This window comes from Oculina patagonica, chromosome 4 (assembly GCF_052425735.1).
Source record: "Oculina patagonica isolate OP01 chromosome 4, crgOcupat, whole genome shotgun sequence".
In the NCBI taxonomy this organism is placed as follows: Eukaryota; Metazoa; Cnidaria; class Anthozoa; order Scleractinia; family Oculinidae; genus Oculina; species Oculina patagonica.
The window spans coordinates 10,234,813-10,258,619 of record NC_135761.1 but is presented as its reverse complement, the minus strand read 5'-3'; the positions used below and the strand labels follow the sequence as shown (position 1 = coordinate 10,258,619).

The following is a 23,807-nucleotide window of genomic DNA, read 5'->3' as shown; positions in this document are numbered from 1 at the left end:
TCAACCACATCGATGTCTCCATCCACTACGTCTGATTTGATTTTCTGCTTCTTGCTGGCTTTAAAGTTTTCCCCTTCATCGTCGGAGTGGTTTAGCGGTCTGAAAATAAAAGTTGTTGCGTCATTGCGTGACCTTTTGATGAATAGGCTATTAGAACACGGCGCGGCTTGGAGATGTGTGTTTTATAACGTAAACTCAGTAAATACACGTGAAGCAGTTTTTTAGACCTTAAAACATGCACGCAATAGCGAAGTGAACACGTCATTTTATATTTAAAAGCAAAATTATAAAACTCATATAGGGCCTGGGATTACCTTGGTCGTTAACGGCTTCAAAGCGACATAATGGTCGCCTGTGTGGCCAAAATACAACGTCCCAATGGACGGACCCTTCTTGGGCTCGAATACCTTTACGTATTCTCCGGGGGAAGACTGAAAGAATAAACGGCAATAAACCGTTACGTTACGAATCATGAAATGTGCATAAAATGGGACATTAAAACTTTATACGTACCCCATGAACCGTCACAATAACAACTTTGTAGTGTAAAATCTCAGGAATGGCACGGATGACCATTGCATTCGCGTAGTTGTGTTTTAGGAGTTCCAGTGCTTTACCCCACGAATCGGGGACTTTCTTTCCACCAATGTCAACGCTGCACAGGAAGTCTAGCCGATCGTCGCCGTTATCCTATTTTTAATGAAAAATATAACAACAAGTAAAAAGCGTTTGCATGTAATCTAAATCAAACAACCAATAAAAAACATAACAAAACGGCAAACACCCTGGAGAGGGGGGACTTCCATAGGAAAAGGGCAGGATGCTCGTCGAAAATTTTAAATCAAATTCTAAGCTTTTTTCACCCGGCTTAAAAGCTACAAAACTACTTAGAGCAGAATTTTATATTATTACACACAATAGAATGGTGTAACGTCGCCCAAAGTAATTACTAAGCTTTACTACGTATCAACAAGCACGGCATTGATAGCCTATGTAAAGAAGTAACCATTATACATACTTCGTATCTATGGTGATGTAGATAGTTAAAGAGTAACCGCTGAACAGCGATTGCATTCATGCCAAGCTGGTGTCCAGCGGCAGCATAAAAACACATGCCATTTCCTGGCGGATCGAAGTCCACTTCAAAGCCTTCTCTTTTCACTTTTTCCAACAAGTCTGGCTTACCATTGGACGCCATAACTATAACAAGATACTGAAAAATAAAGTTTCAAACCTCGTCAGTGTGTTCAACCTACACGTCCGTTAATTGGGTTGTTATCGCGTACTACGTATAAAGCGACATCCAGTGCTTAAAAATTTTCAATAAAACTGAAATGTACAACTATTTATTTTTCTCATCCGTGCAATAATTGTCTAAATATGCACCGATAAATGGTCTAAAACAAAAAATAAAGTTTTTATAACCCTAACCGCAAATTTATCTGGAGCAGATCTTGCTGTAAAGCATTATTCCTTCGATAACTAAATATCCAAGGGGGGAGGGGGGGGAGGGGGGAGGGGGGGGGGCTAGTGACATTTAGCATCAGGTTTTTTTATGAGAAACCGCAAAATGTCACGTGTCCACAGTCTTGAGGTCGCGTTTGCAGTCCACGGCAGGAAGGGATTCTAGCGGTAAGTGATTTACGGCAAGGTTTTTTGCCACCAAAAATTGTACAGCCTCACCTTCAAGGGAAAGGAATAGGTTTCTATACCTGCCTGCAATTTGCTGGTGAAATTGTTGAACTTGAATTTAAGAAATATTCGGTTTTATAGGCAATAAAAGTAAAGCATTTAGACTTGACGAAAAACAACAAGGCGGAACGAAAAACATACTTCGAAGTCGAACGTCTTGCTAAAATTCGAAACCCTGGCAACCTGAAATTAAACTGCGAACGTCTAACCGCAAACTGCAGTTTGCGGTTTGTGGTTTCTCATAAAAACCTGATGCTAAAGGTCTCTAATAATAATACAAACACACAAGATCAAATGATGTCAAGCGCAAGAAATTATTGAACGGGCGATTGCAGTATCTAACAGGGATATGATCTCTCCAATTACAGTGTAAGGATTGCTTTATTATCAGCACTGAATGCGTTTACTTGGTATCATCCATCGTCATCCACGCGTGATGCTTATTAACCAATCAGAAACGCCTTTTGTGACCGCAAAACAGGACCATCAAAATTTCCCACGAAGAAACTGTGACCAATAGTTTAAAACGCGCACCTTACTCAATCGGCAACGCGCTTGCGATATTTCCGCAAACGCATTCTGGATTTTATGACACATCATTTTAAATTTCCAAGAGAGATTTGGGAAGAAAAATGTATTCTTAAATAAAAGTTCATAAATTACAATTGTGCGAATATTTTCGCTGCTATGGGAATCGCCTGTGCCAAGGCACAAGAAGCCTATTATTAGAAATACATTCAGGTGGCTAATTCAAAAGGCTAACACATTTCCCTTGGTGCTATACCAATACTTATGCCTTTAAAAAATAACACAGGGTTTTTATTCCAGACTTTTTTGTCTAGTGGAGATTGTCGGTAGCATGTATGTATATGTGTCTGTGTAATTTTAAGCGAAGCGATGTGCACCTTTGCAGCTTTGTTTTTTTCGACGCGCTGCGCACAGCTGTGTCAAAGGTAAGCTTAATAAACTAAAGAAATCGCGTAAACGAGGTTACAATAGTTGAATTGTTGTTATATTTGTAATTAACAAAATACAAGTAGAAGGAGCTTTGTACGGATTATTATTAACTGTTGCAAAACTTTGGAAAACTCACTCGTTTTGCTGCGCTCGTTAGTTCGGTTCGTTTCCAAAGGCTTGCAACTCGTGAATGAAAATTGTTATGGCGCACTTTCTACAAAGAAATCTTTATTTTCTAAAAGAAGTTTTTAATTTAAAACGCGAAGACCGCTTACCTTTGAAAGCTTTCACCTCCAGTTATCGTAAAGCTGTAGAGAGAGAGCTGTAAACACGAGCTGTAGAGAGAGAGCTGTAAACACGAGCAAACAATCTGTCGCAAAGTGAAGGAGTGACTAATGTTGAAGGCGTTTTACAGCGGTCAAACGCAGAAATCTCGCATCACTTCCGCTTTTCGCTGCGTAACTTAGCTAAAGTTTGACAGAAATGTATGCAAGTCTTTCGTCAAAAAATAGTTATTAAGAGGCAGTCGCCATAATTCCGGTCTGCCGATTTTCGGATCAGTGACACAATTGCCTTCAAACTTTGCCCACGAGTCTATCTTAATTCAAAAGCAAATGAAATCACCTTAGTTTTTGCAAATATCGCAAAATAAATTTTTTATGAATTTTTTTCGATTGGACGGCGACTGGCCTATTTTTAGCAATGGCGACAAGTGAAAAATAGGAAAATTGTCGAGTTCACCGCTTCAAAATTATAAGATATTAGGAATTGTTTTACTTTTCCTGGATTAAATTGGACCTTTATTTATACAAAGCACACAATTTCGGTTCGTTTAAAAGAAACTTACAATACCAAATAATTTTTTGTTTGCAGCCTACTTCGCCATAAACGCCAACAGCTCAAAAATGCACATTTTCAACGGGCCATTGCGCAAAAGTCCAACTACTTCCGCGTAATATTTGTATCCATACCAACTAAAAAGAAGTCCAAGAGCATAGAAATGTAAAAATATGTTGTGGTTTAAGCGAATTTTTAGCGCAGCCAGGCAGCAACTTTGCTGTTGTTGCGAGCATGTTTATTTACATTGACACAGGAAAGTCGCTCACGCGAAACGAATTTAGCATGAATAACACAATATTTCGCAAACGTCCTAGCTTAACAAAACTTTGAAATAACAGCTGACACAACAAAACATCATTTAAGACCCGAAAACCTCACCAGCTAGTCAAAAATATATATACTGTCGCCTACCTGCAAGACAACCGCACAAGGTCAAGTCCGCCATGTAATTAGATTTCGCATTCCTTTCTAGTTTTCGTCGAGCATAGTATTCGCAGAAAGTTTCGAATTGAAACCATTGCCCATAAAACACTTTGCACAAACCATATGATTCCGATAATCTGAACAAATGAAGGAAAGTAGCGGGCAGCACAACCGAAGAAATTAACCGAACACAATACATCGGCTTCAACGCGAACGTTGATTTGAAAGTTGTGTCACGCAATCTAATCTAACCACCTTATGTGCCAACTGAAGAAATCAACAATTGACTGTACAAAATTTTATATATTGTTTCACGCTGTCCGGAGCCTGATGTTGTGCTGTCTTCGTGTGCACCATTTTGGTGAGTTTATATTGAAGCCAAGCGTGCATTATTTACGTAGAGTTTCTACGTAGGTTGTTTTGATTTTCTGATTTCGACCACTTCCGGTATAAGTGTGTGTTGGGGGGGGAGGGGGGGGGGGGGTGTTAGGTCGCTCGCGCATGAAGGGAAACTTCACTGTAGATTGCGGTTGTTTAAGCTCCAGTTACATCAGAAATGGTTAAAAATGTTTGTTTGATATGTGTTGTGTTTACGGTGTGGCACACATTGTTCCTTAACAAGAAAATACTGAAACTGAGTGTTCTGTATAATGTCTCTTTTTTACGCGAAGGCGAGCGAGTACAGAGGCCAATAAAACAAAATCTCTGTTACGTTTATATGAATGTAATGTGAACTAGGTTTACCAACCTGATCCAATCGGGACAACCACTCCATGGAGTTTCATAATCTCCTTTGCCATCCGAACATTTATAACATCTCTGCTTTTGATGGCTTTCTTACAACCGCGGTGGGTTGGATACTGGCATGGCCTGCGCTGTTTCCAGTATTCCCCAAGTGAATGACGATGCTTAGTACTATTTCAAAAACGAGTGCGAGTGTTTCATCACGATTTCCAAACACGAGAAAACAGATGAAAGCACGAGGCCGCTTCGGCCGAGTGCTTTCATCTGTTTTCGAGTGTTTGGAAATCGTGATGAAACACGATGCACGAGTTTTTGAAATGACTTCTCTAAAGAAACAATACAAAATTATGCAGTGTCGTATTTTTTCCCATTTTTCTTTAAAATGCCTTGTATGTGTGATTTGTTGTATTCAGTCGGCATTCATTGTATTTGTGAGCTTTTGTTTTTAATTATCCAATAGTTTCGCGTTGCACCAAATTTGTATTCTAAAAGCGTTGTGAACTTGAAGGGATTTACATATTGTTTTTGCCATGGCCGAAGGAAGGTTTCGCTCCCCGAAAACAATCGAGGAAGAAGAACTTTGCGTAGAGAGAGCAGTACCGAAGTCTACCAGATATAAAAATAAGTGGGCAATAGGGATTTTTGAGGATTGGCAACGAGTGCGAAGTGTCAATGTTCCAATACTCGAGGTTGGTGGAGTTTTTAAAGAGTATGAATTGCACAAAGTTCAGCCGCTTACGTTAAGCCGCTAAGCCGTTAAGCCGTTAAGTTCAGCCGCTTACGCCGCTTACGCCGCTTAAGTTTCTCAGAATGTGGATATGGATACTATGCCAGTCTGTTTTGGCGACTTTAAGAAATGTACTGTAAACTTTAATTTCAAATGACTTAGGCTTGTCAGTTTGTAATTTGAAATGTTTTTCCTGGTCATTGTTTATTAAAAATTAATGATTCATGTAAAGCTGTGTTTGAGTAATATATGAATATGCAGATTAAGAACAATTTTTTCACTAGTGATGAAAACGTGATGAAACACTAGTGATTTTCAACTGGTGTTTCATTGAGTTTCCAACTCATCCACCTGACCCGAATGGGGCGCTCTGGTTGGCTTATAACGTCATGAATTATTAATGAGTTTGAGAAGGTCATACATGTATAAACATTTTACTTGCCTTTGATGGAGGCAATTCAAAAACACCGGCTTTGGCCAAAATAAGTTTGTGTTCCGTCAAATTTCCCGCGAGAAATACAATACAATACAATGGCACGAAGTTAAGTGGTTAACTACCAGGCCCGTAGGCTGGGGGGTGGGGGGGTTCGGACGACCCCCCCCCCCATTGAAAAGGTCCGGTCTGCGGAATGATATCGCATATTGTCCGCTTAAAAGAATTTTCACTGACGTTATTTGTATTCAGGAGTGAATTTATTTTCAACAAAAATAACAATAAACTAGTAAACCTTTCACCTGTATTCCCCTCTTTTTCAGTTTTCAGACTGGAACCAAAGGCAGATCGTGACACAACTGCATCTCATATTGATTCCACTGATTTGAATATATATTGCAGCCCGTTTAACAAATTTCAACAAGTTCTGAGAATTCGGAAGGGTAGGCTTAAGTAAAACGCTTTAAATATAATTTAATTCTAGTATGCAAAAGTCTCATTTTTAAAGCCATCGACATCTGCATGCTGTAGCAACTGAATGCGAGCATCGATGGGGAAAGTCGCTTGTCTAACCTTGCTCTTCTATGCATCCACTATGATACTCCTGCGCACCTTGACGCGAACGAAAGTAGGCTGTTGATCTCACTTACACCCCGTAGACAATAAACTCTGATACGTAACGGTGGTAATGGCTTGGCCAGCATATAGGCTAGTACTCTAGGGCATACAAATTTTTCAGCATCGTATTTTTTCAGTTCAGGCTGGAGCTTTTTTCAAGTTAAAATGAAAGGCAATATTTACTGGCAACGGATCACATATCTCTACCCTTTCGCGATGAGATCAAGGCTCATCGCGCAAGTGAAAACTAGCTCCGGACCAATGCAAACACGTACAATGCTATGTGGCGTTAAAGAAAAGCTCGTTTATATAGGAATGAGTGAAAATACTAAGTGCAATCCTCTGTTGTGAAATCTTAGACTTTATGTGCTTCCAAAATAAAAGAAAAATCGCCATAAAGTAAAAAAAAATCCCCATGGAAGCGTACCCCCTGTTGGATCCTCGAAAACGGCGGCCCTTACGGGCCAGTTAACCAGGTCTATAGTCCAGTCCCTGAACTCTCCCTTCCGCGCGCCCTTTAGTCTACAGCTCTTCAAAGCTGGCTTTGTAACGCCCCTGATAGCATTTAATTTGTGTGCGCTGCTAAAGTGAATAAAGAGAAAAAATTACTAAGCAAATGTTCAGTCTACAACTGTTTGGTCCGCTTTAAGAGAAAACGAACCTACCCGTGCAAAAACCAGGCTACGGGCCTGACTACGGAATCATTACAATCTCCAAGGCGAACGGGCTCGGTTATTCCCCTCGAATTACCACAACTACCTTTGTACTTCGAAGTGTATGACAGAAAGCACAACTCCTCCATTTTGTTGGAAAATGTGAAAACTTCACGAGAACAAGACAAAGTATGATTGACATGTGCTGGATGGCGGTGGGTTTTATAGGCCTCTTTTTGTTTCTGCTTTTTTCATTCCTGATCATCCGCTTATCTTTATCATTTACATAATTTTTTACAACTTAACAGAAACTATATATCATTTTACTAAAGTGATTTTTTTGTATTTGAAAAGTGAACGAAAAATTTTACAGATGGTAACATCAAGAAAGGAAGATATACCGGAAGTGGTCGAAATCAGAAAATCAAAACAACCTACAATAGGTAAATAATGCACGCTTGGCTTCAATTAAACTCACCAAAATGGTGCACACGAAGACAGCACAACATCAGGCTCCGGACAGCGTGAAACAATATTTAAAATTTTGTACAGTCAATTATTGACTCTTGGAGAACTATTTCTTCAGTTGGCACATAACGTGGTTAGATTAGATTGCGTGACACAACTTTCAAATCAACGTTCGCGTTCAAGCCGATGTATTGTCGAATGTATTTTGTTCGGTTAATTTTTTCGGTTGTGCTGCCCGCTACTTTCCTTCATTTGTTCAGATTATCGGAATCATATGGTTTGTGCAAAGTGTTTTATGGGCAATGGTTTCAATTCGAAACTTTCTGCGAATACTATGCTCGACGAAAACTAGAAAGGAATGCGAAATCTAATTACATGGCGGACTTGACCTTGTGCGGTTGTCTTGCAGGTAGGCGACAGAAAAAAATATTTTTGACTAGCTGGTGAGGTTTTCGGGTCTTAAATGATGTTTTGTTGTGTCAGCTGTTATTTCAAAGTTTTGTTAAGCTAGGACGTTTGCGAAATATTGTGTTATTCATGCTAAATTCGTTTCGCGTGAGCGACTTTCTTGTGTCAATGTAAATAAACATGCTCGCAACAACAGCAAATTTGCTGCCTGGGTACGCTAAAAATTCGCTTAAACCACAACATATTTTTACATTTCTATGCTCTTTGACTTCTTTTTAGTTGGTATGGATACAAATATTACGCGGAAGTAGTTGGACTTTTGCGCAATGGCCCGTTGAAAATGTGCATTTTTGAGCTGTTGGCGTTTATGGCGAAGTAGGCTGCAAACAAAAAATTATTTCGTATTGTAAGTTTCTTTTAGACGAACCGAAATTGTGTGCTTTGTACAAATAAAGGTCCAATTTAATCCAGGAAAGGTATAACAATTCCTAATATTTTATAATTTTGAAACGATGAGCTCGACAATTTTCCTATTTTTCACTTGTCGCCATTGCTAAAAATAGGCCAGTCGCGGTCCAATCGAAAAAAATTCATAAAAAAATTATTTTGCGATATTTGCAAAAACTAAGGTGATTTCATTTGCTTTTGAATTAACATAGACTCGTGGGCAAAGTTTGAAGGCAATTGTGTTACTGATCCGAAAATCGGCAGACCGGAATTATGGCGACTGCCTCTTAAAGTGGCGATGGGAAACCAAATTACGATACACACACAATGTCAACAAGTTATTGCTATTATATTATTATTTTATTATCTTGAACATTGGTGTGGTATATGCTGTTCAGAAACTAGAAAGCTAAAGTAAAGTCCAATTTTTCGTCCACCTACTTTCAAGCACTTGTTATCGTTATTCTATTATCTTTAATGAGGTATTGAGCTTAAGAAAAACTATAAAACAAAAAGTATAACTTTTTTTCGGACCCGCGACAATTTTTTTTACCCGCGACATTTTACCCGCGACAATTTTGTGTACCCGCGACAATTTTTTGTACCCGCGACATTTTACCCGCGACACGCGACACGCGCCGATTAGACTATCTCGTGCATTGTTCTTCGAACTTATCATTACAGTTTCTTTGTAGTTTAGTTTAACAATTTCCTATCTTCGCGGAGGAAATGCAGCCATATAATTTTGTCAAAAATGGCTCGTCCGCGCCGGGTATTTATACACATATTCCTTAACATAACACAAATAAACAGTGCAAATTTCACCGAGATCTGACAATTCTATACTTTAAAATTGCAAGGACCTTTCGAGGCAGTCGATTACGGCAGCGAAATTAGCAAATGAAACAGCAAAATATGCGTTTGACGCTTTGTTTTTGTCATTTTGTGACGCCATATCTGAATTGTTATAGGTAGACCGCTGTTCAATGTGTTCAAGGCCGTAGCGTAACGATTGCTCCACAAAAAAGCACAAAAAATACAGATATTTCCGACTACTGTCGGAGAAAACTGGCTCAAAAATGGCTTGTCCGCGCCGGGTATTTATACACATATTCCTTAACATAACACAAATAAACAGTGCAAATTTCACCGAGATCTGACAATTCTATACTTTAAAATTGCAAGGACCTTTCGAGGCAGTCGATTACGGCAGCGAAATTAGCAAATGAAACAGCAAAATATGCGTTTGACGCTTTGTTTTTGTCATTTTGTGACGCCATATCTGAATTGTTATAGGTAGACCGCTGTTCAATGTGTTCAAGGCCGTAGCGTAACGATTGCTCCACAAAAAAGCACAAAAAATACAGATATTTCCGACTACTGTCGGAGAAAACTGGCTCAAAAATGGCTTGTCCGCGCCGGGTATTTATACACATATTCCTTAACATTACACAAATAAACAGTGCAAATTTCACCGAGATCTGACAATTCTATACTTTAAAATTGCAAGGACCTTTCAAGGCAGTCGATTACGGCAGCGAAATAAGCAAATGAAACAGCAAAATATAATTGCAGCGTAAACAAATCGTTACACTCAAGCTGCGTTTTGTCTAGGCTCTGCGAGGGTCGGATATCAAGACCCAGGATTAAACAAAAGCCATATATACAGTGAATGCTTTCGAATTATATTTGAAGATGAAATAAGAAAGAATTTTGCTGTCTTTGACTGAAATTCCACTCGAACTGCGTAGATACGATCGCATGTTGTAAAGCCGATTCATGCAACATTGCTGTCATTCCCTGTCAACGCGATGTCACGTCCCTAACGACCTAGGCTGATGACGAAATAGAGTTGCGCTTGCATGTAGCGACCAAATTTGGCCTAATTTTTAACCGCTCCTAAGCTAAAAGAAGCCCCCATCTCTTGCATTTGTTTTAACTTCAATAATATCTTTGAAAAAAGCGAGTTTTTTGGTATGGTTTATTTTTGACGTTTGTAATTTTTAAACGATGTAAGTGCTAGTGATTATTTATTCGTGTTTTAGTTACGCAATCCGTTGTTTGTGCGACGCTTTTTATAGATCGCCTTTCAGACACACGTGCGTTGAGATAAGAAAGCTGACATGTCACTTTTAAAATTGTTATATAACGTTTGTAAATGTGACAAGTCACGTTTTTTTCACGAGATCGCAAGTGATCACCCACAACGGAAAGTAATCCCTTGAGAAATTAAAACAGTCCCTTGAGAAATTAAAAAAGTCCCTTGAGAGTTTACAAATATGTGGTTCCAAATCTTGTCCACTAACCCCTATTCTACGTTTTTAGCTTGTAAACAAGCAAAAACGTCGAAAAAAACGAATAAAACGAGTCAAATATCAAGAATAACGACAGTTACCGCTGTGATTCCTATTGTTTAGCTCGAGTTTTCGAAAATCTGCCTGCCCCACCCAAGCACTACGGCCTCTTTGATGTTTTTGCCGATTTGCAAAGTTTTTGCCAACTGGAAAACCTAGGGTCGCATTACGCAACGCGCCCTGATGACAGATTTTCACCGCAAAGTAAACAAATTCTGGCAAAACATTTCCAAGTGTGACCCATACCTAACAGAAAAATTTCTAAACAAAATTACAAAAGAAAATAAAAGGTAAAAAAGAGCATGCATTAGACCGCACGTATTAGATAACAGATGCTGCTACATCCTCGGAGACCCAGGGGCAGTTAGTGGGGGCGACGTGCAGCTTATCGGGACAACGGGATTTTCGGGCGAAAGTTTACAACATAGAGCATAACAGCCCCTGGGCACTTTGTCTTACCGAACCAGTTCCAGAAGCGTTTGAACTCCTTCCTCCTGATTGGCCACAAAAATATTTTTGTGGCCAATCAGCGACGAGGACCGGCCAGGAGACTCTGATGTCTTCTTACACGAAGTTGTTTTCCTCATAGACTCGTCGTGGATGCTCTGCCCATCAATCGGATGCTATTTAATACATGGAGAGTCTCAGAAAAAATAAGCCTTAGACGACTGCCAGTTCTACACTGTTAGTTGCGCGCTTTTTAATAGTTATTCGAGTAAACAACAATTTTTATTATTTTTCTCGGTCGCAGGGGCGGATACAGGGGGGGTGGATAGGGTGGATATCCACCCCCCATTTTTCAGTAAAAAAAATTCGAAATGTCACTTTATTTGAAATAGAAAATGAATAAAGAAAGAAAAATTAGCTCTCGCTCATGTCTGGTTGTTGTTACGCCACGTTTCGCCGTCTGCCGCCACTTAGGGTTAGGGTTAGGGTTAGGGTTAGGCCCTAATGGTCTGCCATCCACCCCCCTTTTGAAATCCTGGATCCGCCCCTGGGTCGTTGCCCGACTCCTGGAACTTGCCACGGTCTTCCACGGTCTGGGTTCTTCACTGCACGGGCCACGCGTTAGCGAAGATATCGCTGTCGTCACCTATTGTTATTTTGTTGCTAGCTTGACAGTTAAAACAAAGGGTTTTTGTTTAATTTGTTGGATATTTAAAAAACAAAAACAAAACTTATAAACAAGAGGTGCTCGCGTATAGCTTTAAAAACTTTTGGTTTTCTTGCGCTACGCTACATTTAACATATTCCCAGGCCTCGTTGTTTTGTTTTTGTTTTGCTTTTTTATCTGTGACCCACGTAGTATCATCCGATGGACGGGCTTACCCAACCACGCCGAGTCTATGAGGAAAACAACTTCGTGTAAGAAGACGTCAGAGTCGCTCTTCTGGTCAACCTCACTGATTGGCCACACAAATATTTTTGTGGCCAATCAAGAGGAAGGAGTTCAAACGCTTCTGGAACTGGTTCGGTAAGACAAAGTGCCCAGGGGCTGTTACGCTCTATGTTGTAAACTTTCGCCCGAAAATCCCGTTGTCCCGAAAAGCTGCCCGTCTCCCCCACTAACTGCCCCTGGGTCTCTGAGGATGATGCTGCTAAAAATCTCAACTAAATGTGAAAAAAAGATTCAAGATGAGGCAAAGAAACATTTGAATTGCATTAAAATTTTGAATCTTTAAAAGCCTTGAAAATAGCATGCCGTGATAAAATTTAATTAATTATACGCGCCAAAGGGCAAGTTTTCATTTTTGCCGTCTATTCAGTTTCACACGATGGCTTTACCGATTTACATTCCATTCTAGTTTAAAGAAATTATTATATTATTACTTTGTATTTCCATTTTGTTTTCTGAGTTCTTGAAAAGTGTGCAAGTAAAGTTTTTACATCATGAACAAAATAAGGTTCTTTTGTTGTGTAAACATTCAATTCGTCTGTGACACACGGACTTTGTCGGCCCAACTGTACACGGATGGAAATAGACAAAATGGACACAATTTTTGCTAGATAAAAAGCATCTTCAAAGTAGAGTCTGGAGCTGTTTTTAAATGCAGGAAAACATTGCGTGACTGATGTAAAAAAGCTTCGACCTCAGCGACCTGTCGAAACAATCACCGGTTTCGGACTCCAGTACTCGCTTGAGTCGAACGCTTGAATAAAAACACAAAAATATATCTTTCACGTTTAACAAAAATCGGGGTATTAGATAAAATTTTAATTGCTCCTGCTGAGTAAATATCAAAAGTGCGGGATCTGGATCCTGGCCAAGAAAGCGGCCGAGTGAACTACTACGACAACTGACGCAAATATGTAAACATCTCATGGTGCCTCAATCTATAAATAGATGCCGTGTTCGTTTCAAACGCCTACTAAAAAAGGCAACTAATACAAACGTGAAAAAATAAAAAAGAAACATGAAAAAAGTTTTAGATGAATTTTTATTCAAGATGGGGTCAAGAAACATTTTAAAAGGCAAAAAGATTTATAAAATTTCAAAAACGTGAAATTTTGCATGCCGTGGTAGAATTTAATTGCATGTATTAAATTACCCGCGCCAAGATTTCATTTTCATTTCGCAGACCATTTGTTTTACTTGCTGGCTTTACGGATCCCTTCACAAATACCATCATAGTTCGTAGAAATACTATACATTACAATTTTGTTTACTGAAGTCTTGGGAAGTGTTTTACATCAAGAACCAAAATAAGATTATTTTGCTGTGCACACATTCAATCGTCTCTGATACGCGACTTTGCCAGCTCAACTGTGCACGGATGAAAATGGACATTATTCTTCTTATTAAATTAAATGAAAAGCATCTTCAAAGTATTCCGGCTCAAAAATGCTCTGGCTACCGGCCGTTTTTTAAAAAAGCAGTTATGCGTAAAGCTTGCTTCCTGCAAAAACATTGCGTGACTGACGTAGCGGTTTGGAGCTGTCAAAACAATCACCGGTTTCGCAATCCAAACGCTTGAATAACACAAACATATATATATTTCACGCTAAACAGAAATCAGGGTTTTAGATAAAATTTTAAATAGAAGAGTGATTTAATAGCCGGGTTTAATAGCTCCTGCCGAATAAATATCAAAAGTGCGTGATTTGAATCCTGGCCAAGGAAGCGGCCGAGCGGGTCTGGAACGATTTACCGACAAGACTACTACGACGAAAAAATTCCGGGCGATTTATGAACCGGGCTCGGCCCAGTCTCTGCCCGGTTAATAATTTTAAATTAAAGGAATTTTAGGGCATTTGTAAACTATATTATACTAGGGAAATATAGGAGGATTGAAAAAAATATAGGTAAAATATAGACACTTGAAGCCCTGACTCCAGTTGTTCGAAGGGTGGATAACGCTATCCACCGGATAACGCTATCCACTGAATTGGTGGATAGTGTCAGTCCACTCTGTGAACAACTGGGGCCTGGTTTTTAGCCAAATAAACTGACATCGTTTCGCGCTCCACTTCCGGTCGTCGTCGTTTTCGCGCCTACCGGAAGAGGAGCGCAAACCTTCTTTTAAGCATAGTCAAGGAACTAGGTAACGATATTTTTTAAAAGTCATTTTTCTTATTTACAAATTACTTTCAAATTGAAGGAAACCTGAAATTAATAGTTTTCGTAGTCAAACACCAAAGTATAAATAAACCGAAAGATTCGGTCCGACTAGGAACGACAAACGCCCGGACAAGCGAAAGAAATTCGCCACATTTTTCAAAATGCGCCGTCTGTGACGTTATGCCTTTAACCAGGCTCATAAATTTCTCGCCATGTTTGGATTTTTTTTAACTGGCGATATAGTTAACAGCAATAGGGAAAGGAAGGAAAAGTAGAACTATTTTCGTTCCACTCCCTACCTTCCCACAATCTGTGGATTACTGCTTTAAAAGAAACAAAAAGGTGTGACGTCGTTCAATAATAAGACAGAAAACAACAAGACAAAGAATCAGTACACACAGTAATGTTCTGAACAATGAAAATAATTTCTTACTGATCTAGGCAAGTTTGAAATTAATGCTCGTAAATAGCTTATTATTTACACATTTGGGAAACGAAAACAGGCTTCAGAAACTGATTTGACATTTTTCCAGTTGGTTTACACTGTATATCTCTGTTCTTGGTTTGTTGTCCCTTGGACGAACAGGATAGCTTTTTTTTTCTTTTTGAATAATAATCACCAGAATGTTTGTAGATTTGAGAAAAAAAGATTAGAAAATCGATGTTAGTAATATTTTCAAGATACTTTTCTACGCCTTTTCACTCGTCTGCTCCTTCTTGGTGAAGTGGATCGTATCATCAATCTGTTGCACGTCATCTGCGAACATATCTTCAGGGAGGGGGTTATTCGGATCTGGAAAGTAAGTAGGGAAGGGAGGGGGTCGCTCGTGCGGCTGGTCTGCATCGCGGATCGTTAAAATGCTTCCTTTTTCTCCTGGGCAATTCCCCAGGACGTATAAAATGTTGTACTTGGTGTTGATGCGAAGGACCTGCAACAGGGAACGTAAGCTTTGCTTAAAACAAAACAACTAGAAAAACACACGGACAAACAACAACAAACAAAACAGTAGAACTTCCTTTTGTTATTAATGACCTAACACCTTTTTGTATTAAACCTTCATGTTTCAGATCAGAACTTTACATGTAATCAGGTTACAAACTGCAAAGGATTCCCCCCTTAAACTTACTAGACATAATTGCAAATAGAAGTTAATACAATACAATACAAATAGAAAAAGCAAATAGAAGTTAATGGTAATAGGACTGAGTGGAGTCCAATTTGGGCCGAAATCCCATAAGTGATTACCCTACGAGCCTAAGTTTCCCTTCAGATCGCTATTCACTTGCACGAAGAGATCAGAACTTCTGTCTTGGAGGGACATGGGTAATTATCAAAATCAGACAATTGCAAAGCAAAAGTCTAATTCATTAAATGTATGATTACTGACTGAGTTAGAGAACACAGAGTCAAAAAGGAAAACAACAACAACAAACAAACAAACAAACAAGCAAACAACAACAAAACTATTATGTCACACCTTGACAGCGAGTTTTGTACAATTTTTGTTTCCCATGTGACCAGCCATTTTCTTCCCAGGCCAGATTCTTCCTGGATCCTGATTGTGGAAATAAAAAAATCTCTTAGTTACTAACAATATAATGTTGTAGAATATATAATATATATAATAAAAGATTTATATAGCGCCATATCCATGGCTCATGGCGCTTTTCAGTAAAAATAGAATCTTTTAGTTTAAAAGTTTGGAACCTGCCTTAGGTATCAGCATACTTATTGCTTACCACAGACGAAACACAAGAGATTTCTCGACCCATTCAATAGCTGATAATTACTTTTTGAAGCTAAAAAGTTTCTAGTTGACACTCAGCATGTTCTGAACATTGGTATCCATGAATCTGATTGGTTTTTTAAAAGAGTTCAAATTCAAGGTATCAGACTTTGCCCCGGAACACTGGAAGCAACATGCAGGAGATACGAATGATCCTCACACTGGGCATTGTGCGAAGTCCTATGCGGGATGAACATCAACTTCACATTCATTTAAACTGAATGTTCACCTCTTTGCGAGCGAACTGGGCTTTGAACGTTATTTTTAAATGCTAGTTTTGTCGCATTCTTTTTTTGGCAACGTTATTTACCACTGAAGAACGGCTATTGCCCCAAGCACTTGGTTTCTTCTTAAAAAAAACTTTTGGGCACCTTCCATCCCTATTTTATTTCACTTGTAATTTTCTAGTGCCACGCAGTATTTGGAACTTTTGTTCTCATATTTGTTGTCTCTTCACTCTGTCTATTTACTGTGATAGAACATTCATGATTGCACATTTGTTGCTATTGAAAGGAAAAATTCTAACTGATTTTTGGCTTAAAAAATTAATACAAAAAATTGCAATTGGAGGTTTTGGACTGCAATCTTCTAGAGCACCTACTAAAACAATCAGACTATGAGTCAGAGTTTCCTATAAATGAGTGGTCAATAAGGCACAGCTGTATTGACTAGCACTCAAAGAAAACTCAGCCTTGTAGTCTATTCTGATTCTTCTGACTCCGATTCCACTGAGCTCATGACTCCACTTACATGTACAACTCTGATTTTTGATTTTCACTAGGCTGTATGTGCTCTAACGACTCTAATCAAAACTATAACAAAATTCTCGATCAGTGATTGGTTATCAGCAGCCTGATTTGAGCACTAATAGGACAGTGTACGTGTCATTCTTGTAATTGGACAGTGTAATAGGACAGTTTATGTGTCATGCCTGTGTAATTGGACAGTACGCGTCATTTTGCGCGCGCTGTTGTTGTGCATTTTGTTGAGTAAACTGTTATGTTTTTCAGTTTTTATAAATACGTTAAACCATTTGACTAAAGGTTAGTTTGTTTCTCAAATTTTGTCATAGTTTTGATTAATTGGTAACAGGACTTTGTGTCGTCCAATTCTGTCTGTATATCATACTCGTGATTAAACAAATCGCACTCCCGCTTCGCGGTCGTCTGATTTTGTTTATCACTCGTATGATTACAGACCGAATTGGACTCCACTCAGTCCTATTACCATTATTAATTATGACCCTGACTCTGTCCCTAGTGAAAACCAGCATTAATTGTTAAGTACTACACACCTGTCCTCCCCCTGTAGCACCCATTTTCCTGTGTGTTTTTGAATGACCATGTGATGCTGGCTGACCTTTCATCTTCCATCTTTTCATCACACCTTGAAATCCTCTGTCAATTCTACATTGATATCCAAAAAATGTAACATTATTAGTGTAAAACAGCTGGGGCATTTGTACAAGCTGGATTCGACTAATCAGATGAACTTTGATTTCAGTTTTAAAACATTTCAACAAGGTTTTCTGTTTATATTTTCTGTCCTCTAGTTTTGATGTCAACTAGTTTCAATCTCCATAATTATGTTGGCAATCAAAATTTTCCATAAACCGATTTGATTTTTATTTCCCCCTGTTTAAAATTGTGATTTTCAAACTGCATGGTTTGAAAAATTTAAGGTGAAATAAAAATTTAAACCACAACATATACACAGAGAAATGTTTTAGTGGTTATTCAAGGTATAACATGGAAAAGCCATGTAAAAAGCCTCCTTTCAGTTAGTATATTATTATACTGTAAAGCTCTTTGCAGAATTTTCCATTTTTTCTAACTTTTTTAACCAGAAATCCAGCCTTTGCGCGTCTGTATTGTGCATGCTCAGGGGGACTAAATGTCCGTCAAATATGCTTCCTTAAAAACAACACAGAGGAAGCAACTTACGTTACACCTTGAATCTTGACAAACTGGCCTGGGTAGAAGTGAGCGGCATAAAGTGGTGTTCCTTTTAGAATAAAGAAAAGATTTTATAATTTTAATATCATTGAAAGTATTGAAAGTAAGTAGTGAAGCCAAGCATTAAGTATATCTTCAAGAATTATCATCTCTTAACTATTTTCAGTCTAAAACTTAAATTGAAAGTTATGCACTATAATTAAATGATTGTTTTAAACATTTTTATACCTGGATGAAGAAGACCATTTTCAGTTACATGAAAACTTTTAACTTTTTTCTTTGGATTGGATCCAAACCTTTTGAAGTGTCCATATTGAGTCTTTCTTATCTACAAGGCATCAAAGAAAACATTATCAGGCAGGAGAAAAAGTGATTAATACTAGGCCTGTTGTAATTTGGGGTCACATCAAACAACTGTGATTAATAACTAAATAATATGTATTATGAGCTAAAGACGAAGAATACCGGAAAGAGCATCATCATGATGAACTCAGAAAAAGTTATTAAATTGTTATTTGCATGTTTGAAAAAGTTTGAGTATTTGTATTGGAAAATGGTTCCGACCTACATAATCTTTCAAGGAAGAACTATCTTTTTTAGATGACCCTAAAGTATTCAGAAGACCAAGACTTCAGTCTGATGATGTCACAATTTTCCGTCAGTGTTTGAACCAACAAAGTACAAAAAGTTAATTGTTAAAGTATTTCCAATGTGCACATGATTTACAGGAATTATTCTTCCCCATGGGATTGCATTTATACATTTTTGGAGTGGTCTATTTCAGGTATATTAAATAATTTTCAGATTTATGAGTAAGGTACATGTATGAGAAACTAGTCTCTGTACATGATACTGAAGTTTGCGACCCACAAGCATGAACCTTGTGTGCAATGTCTGAGAGTCAGAAGATAAGATAAATGTACTTTTTGATGGCTCTTTTGGTTTTAATGTTAGTTTATCTACGCTTCGCCTTGAGGTACTACACAGAAAATAATTGTACAATGGTGAGTTTTACAATTTTAGATGGAAAAGGTGCTAGTAAAATCATTGCCTCAACTCTCTTTTTTTTCTGCTTCAACTCTCATCACCTTGTACAGTTGTGTTTCTTCTACACCTCCAACTTGCAGCTCTGTTGTATGGTCCCTGCCACCATGTTCTCTGCTGATCCTGGCTTGAATAACTTGACAATCCTTGATCTTTGGAGGAAAAGGTTTGCCCAAGAAATGCAACTTAGACTTGTGAATATCAGTTCACATCAAGATGTACCATAGCTGGGCAGGAAAAGGTCCCACAAATATCATGGAAAATTAAAGGCTGATTCACACTTGTGAGAAAAGCACAATTACAAGATGACATATGAAAGCGCAGTGCTTCAGATATTCTGATGAACGTTGCATGACTGGAGTCACACTAACAGCCTCATCTTGTGCTTGTGCCTATTTCAAATCAGTTCCTACTGGTATCAAAATCAATCATAGACCACAGAGCAGGGGGGGGGGGGGAGGGGGAGCTGAAGCCTTCCCAAAGGAAAATTTTGGGAGCTCAGCCCCCCACATTTGGGTGCCGAAAATATTGCGATCACAGCATAACATTAGTTTGTCAAGATATTCTGTCTTGTGAGTGAGTTCAAACATCTTTGAAACTTCTTCGGGAAACTTCGTTTAACTTTGGAAAAGTTCAAAAAATAATCGGAAACATTTGTCTAGCCTTCGAACAACAATCGGAGAATCTTTGGAAATCTTTGATCTAGAAACTGTTTAGAAAACAAAGATAATACTAGAACGGAAAAAAGTTGCACCAAATATGAAAACCTGTCGAGTATGTTTAGGACAGTCTTAGTCCCTTCCCCCCCCCCCCCCGCCCACATTTCAAAACGCTCTGCCCCTATATTGCAGAAATGTGCCAGCATCAAATTGGTATTGTATCGATGTGAAATACTTGTATCAGCCCATATAGTCCGGCAATATGGTGCATAAATTTGGGTGAATTGTGCGATTTTTGTTAAAAGCACCAAATTTGGCACAGTGATAGTATTTGATGAGCTGATCAATTTCAGATATAGGCCCATCCGGAATTCTGTCAGGGGGGACATCTTTTGGACCCAGGGGGTGGGGGTGGGTGGCATTAAAGCTTTATGGCAAAATTTACTGCATCCTTTGAGTAACAAGCACCAAATTTGGCACAGTGATAGTATTTGATGAGCTGATTAATTTCAGATATAGGCCCATCTGCAATCCTGTCAGGGGGGCACCTTTTGGATCCAGGGGGTGGGGGTACTGGGTGGGCAACATATGGGCTTTATGGCAAAATTTACTGCATCCTTTTAGTTAAAAGCACCAAATTTGGCAGAGTAAAAGCATTCGATGAGCTGATCCATTTCAGTTATAGGCTTGTATGAAATTCTGACGGGGGACACCTTTTTAACCCAGGGGGTGGGGTGAGCAACATTTAAGCTTTATGGTGAAATAACTAGACCATTTGGGTTAAAGCACCAAATTTGGCAGAATTATAGTTCTTAACGGGCTGATTGATTTCATCTTTGGGTCTATTTGGGTTTCTTTTAGGGTTGCCTTTTTTACCCAAGCGGATGGAGTGGTCTCGTGTTGAGCTTTGTACTCAAAGCACCATTTTTGGCTCGTTTATAGCATGAAATTCATTTAGCAATTCGATTAGACGCATTTGGAATGGTTTACCAATTGAAGTCCGCCAGGCCGAAGATCTCACCTCTTTTAAGAAATTACTGTCCGAATCCAAATTACCTATAGAAGAAAGCTGCAGTTGCTCTTTCTGTTGACTGTAATTTTCAAAGACCTTTTTAATTGTAATTTTAGCTTCATTTTTAATTAAAATTGTAATTTTTTAATGAACTTTTTATTGTAATTTTAGATACCTTTTTAATTGAAATTGTAATTACCTGTTAACTAGAATTATATTTATATAGATTTCTATTTATTCATGTCATAATCACAATTTTGTACGTATACACTTTTTACCTTTTAACCGTCTTTTATTTGTAATTTTTAGACCTTTTTTATTTCACGAGAGCGTTTTAACGAGCTACGGCTCCTGAGCTCTTCGTGTTTAAATAAACTATGTCTATGTCTATGTCTATGTCTAAATGTGATCACCAATTTCAGTATCAATGGGCTCGTCTGAAATGGTTTATGGGGAACTCAGAGGGCATACAGGGGTAGGTATGTTGTCAACTAATGGTAAATTGATTCTGCATTTAATTTTTGGTTACCAGCACCACATTGATAAGATTAGCCTAGCTCATGAGCCATTACGGCATTTTTCCAGCCAGGGTGAACTATTTGATCCCTGAATAAGGATGAAAATTTTTGAGCAAATTGGTGAACTGATTGGGCACGTTAGGCTAAAAGAATCAAATAGGAATCAAAGAGCTTGACAATTTCAGCAATGTACAAGGGGTATTTAACGTTTCTTCAACGGGTATTCAACGTTTCTTCAAAAAATGAAATGGAGGAATGTAGGAATAGAGTTGTGTCATATATGTCAACTCAAAGAGCGCAACAATTCCACCATAAAGCTCAAAAGGATACCATTGATCCCCCTAGGCCGAAAAAACACCCCGGAAAAGCATTTTGGATTAGCCCATAGGTGTAATGATCATCTCATCTAATTCTATAATCGTGGCAAAAATGGTGCGAACTCAAATGGCCTGACAGTGTAAAAACTCAAACGGAAACCACCACCTCCCCCTTGGTCCAAAAAGGACAACTCTGAAAGAATTCTGGATATAGTAAACTCATATCTGAAATTGATCAACTCATCAAACTGACTATAATAGCATCATTTCTTAACCAAAAGGATTCAGTAATTCTACCATAAAGTGCAAATGCTACCAACTACCTCTCCCTGCGTAAAAAAGTGTCTCCCTCTGGAAAAATGTCGAATGAGCCCTCAGCTGAAATCGATCAGCTTATCGAATGCTATTACTGTGCGAAATTTGGTACTTCGTACTAAAAGGATGCAGTAAATTTTGCCATAAAGCTCCAATGCTACCCACCCCCACCCCCTGGGTCCAAAAGGTGGCCCCCCCTGTCAGAATTCCGGATGGGACTATATCTGAAATCGATCAGCTCATCAAATACTATCACTGTGCCAAATTTGGTGCTTCTTACTCAAAGGATGCATTTAATTTGCCATAAAGCCCAAATGTTGCCCATCCGCCCCATCCCCACCCCCTGGGTCCAAAAGATGTCCCCCTTGACAGAATTGTGGATGGGCCTTTATCTAAAATTGATCAGCTCATCAAATACTATCACTGCATGTGCCAAATTTGGTGCTTCTTACTCAAAGGATGCAGAAAATTTTGCCATAAAGAACAAATGTCGCCCACCCCCACCCCCTGAATCCAAAAGATGCCCCCTGACAGAATTGCGGATGGGCCTATATCTGAAATCGATCAGCTCATCAAATACTATCACTGTGCCAAATTTGGTGCTTCTTACTCAAAGGATGCAGTAAATTTTACCATAAAGCTCAATTACCACCCACCCCCACCCCCTGGGTTCAAAAGATGTCCCCCCTGACAGAATTCCGGATGGGCCTATATCTGAAATTGATCAGCTCGTCGAATACTATCACTGTGCCAAATTTGGTACTTTTAACAAAAATCGCACAATCATTTCACCATATTGCTGGACTAATACTTATCCAGCAGAAATCAACTTACAAGTGCCTATTTATACACAGCCTGGGTTGAGAGAGGCACTATGAGAGTAGGGCTTCTTGCAAAGGGAGACACCTGACTTCAGCCATAAATTGAAGCTAGACTATGCCATCAGAAGACTGGCACACTAACCATTAGGCCACCACATCTCTCTTATGCAAAACAAGGACTAGAACTATTTTAAATAAGTGGCTTGAGAAAATGGATGATTTTTGGCAGTGCCTTTACAGGTTTCACTGTGGTGCCAAAAGACAGTGAAACCTGTCCTGGTACCATGACACAACTGTCTATTTTCTCAGACTTAGAAAAATTTGAAAATGGTTGGGGTGGAGTGGGTAGGTAATGCAGTAATGGGGAGGGGGGGGGGGGTAGATATCAGGACCACTGCAGGCTTATTTTAAAACCATTATTACCTCAATCAAAGTGACAGGCTTTCTTTTTCCATTCTTCAGCCACAATGCTGTCATTCCTAACTGGACTCCAATCAATCCAACCCGTTTGGAATCTGGTGTCCATTGTGCCTCATGCGGATTTATGGTCACAGGAGACCTGAAACGCATTTCGTTTGATTTTTCTAGTTCTTGTTCAACATATTCCTCTGAAAGAGGCTTTAAAGGTTTCCTCGGGCCGTGGAGTAGGTTAGGCTCGGTTTGATAGACTTCTAACAGAGTCCTGGGTGAGCTGGAATCTGCGCTTGTTTGTCCTTCATCTGTCTGCGTTTTAGCACAATAAAATCGTCTCTGTGTCGGATATATTATTCCACAAGTATTTTTCTTTAAAGCTGAAGCTCTTAATCTGTTGAAAGGCAAATAATTATTCGAGAAAATCCGCAAAGTCCATCTGATGCAAAGAGGACCACGAGAAGCCGCCATGATGGATACTTATCGACCCCAGGCTTTTTTCGTTTTTGGAGTGGTTCAGCACAAAAGAGATCAGGGGAGGGGTAGGTAATTTGATTTTCGGACGAGATTCAGTTTGCTCAATTTCCGATCCCGGATCGTTTAGTTTCAGAGAAAAAACATTGCTTTCTTCAAATGTTTCCTAGG

The 23,807-nt window shown here is 38.9% G+C and overlaps 2 protein-coding genes across 2 annotated transcripts; both read right to left on the bottom strand.

Annotated features, from left to right (window-relative positions):
- On the bottom strand, positions 1 to 3,150 carry LOC144649507 (uncharacterized). Its single transcript, XM_078509011.1, has 5 exons — positions 2,925 to 3,150; positions 1,019 to 1,213; positions 514 to 690; positions 315 to 431; positions 1 to 99 (listed from the first exon to the last, which is right to left on the bottom strand). The coding sequence occupies exons 2-5, from the start codon at positions 1,196 to 1,198 to the stop codon at positions 76 to 78; spliced, it is 498 nt and encodes a 165-aa protein (XP_078365137.1). The 5' UTR covers positions 1,199 to 1,213; positions 2,925 to 3,150; the 3' UTR covers positions 1 to 75.
- An 11,577-nt stretch (positions 3,151 to 14,727) lies between these two features.
- LOC144649506 (large ribosomal subunit protein uL3-like) lies at positions 14,728 to 23,647 on the bottom strand. Its single transcript, XM_078509010.1, has 7 exons — positions 23,175 to 23,647; positions 19,154 to 19,261; positions 18,294 to 18,393; positions 18,054 to 18,114; positions 17,405 to 17,516; positions 15,802 to 15,879; positions 14,728 to 15,252 (listed from the first exon to the last, which is right to left on the bottom strand). The coding sequence occupies exons 1-7, from the start codon at positions 23,631 to 23,633 to the stop codon at positions 15,013 to 15,015; spliced, it is 1,158 nt and encodes a 385-aa protein (XP_078365136.1). The 5' UTR covers positions 23,634 to 23,647; the 3' UTR covers positions 14,728 to 15,012.
- Positions 23,648 to 23,807: the final 160 nt, after the last annotated feature.

Coding starts and splice junctions, on each gene's coding strand:
- LOC144649507 (XM_078509011.1), bottom strand. CDS start 1,198: ATGGCGTCCAATGGTAAGCCAGACTTGTTGGAAAAAGTGAAAAGAGAA. Junction 691..1,018: donor TACATCACCATAGATACGAA/GTATGTATAATG, acceptor CATTAAAAATAG/GATAACGGCGACGATCGGCT. Junction 100..314: donor TGAAGCCGTTAACGACCAAG/GTAATCCCAGGC, acceptor TTTTATTTTCAG/ACCGCTAAACCACTCCGACG.
- LOC144649506 (XM_078509010.1), bottom strand. CDS start 23,633: ATGGCGGCTTCTCGTGGTCCTCTTTGCATCAGATGGACTTTGCGGATT. Junction 18,394..19,153: donor AAGAAACACAACTGTACAAG/GTGATGAGAGTT, acceptor GATGCCTTGTAG/ATAAGAAAGACTCAATATGG. Junction 15,880..17,404: donor GTGCTACAGGGGGAGGACAG/GTGTGTAGTACT, acceptor TTCCACAATCAG/GATCCAGGAAGAATCTGGCC.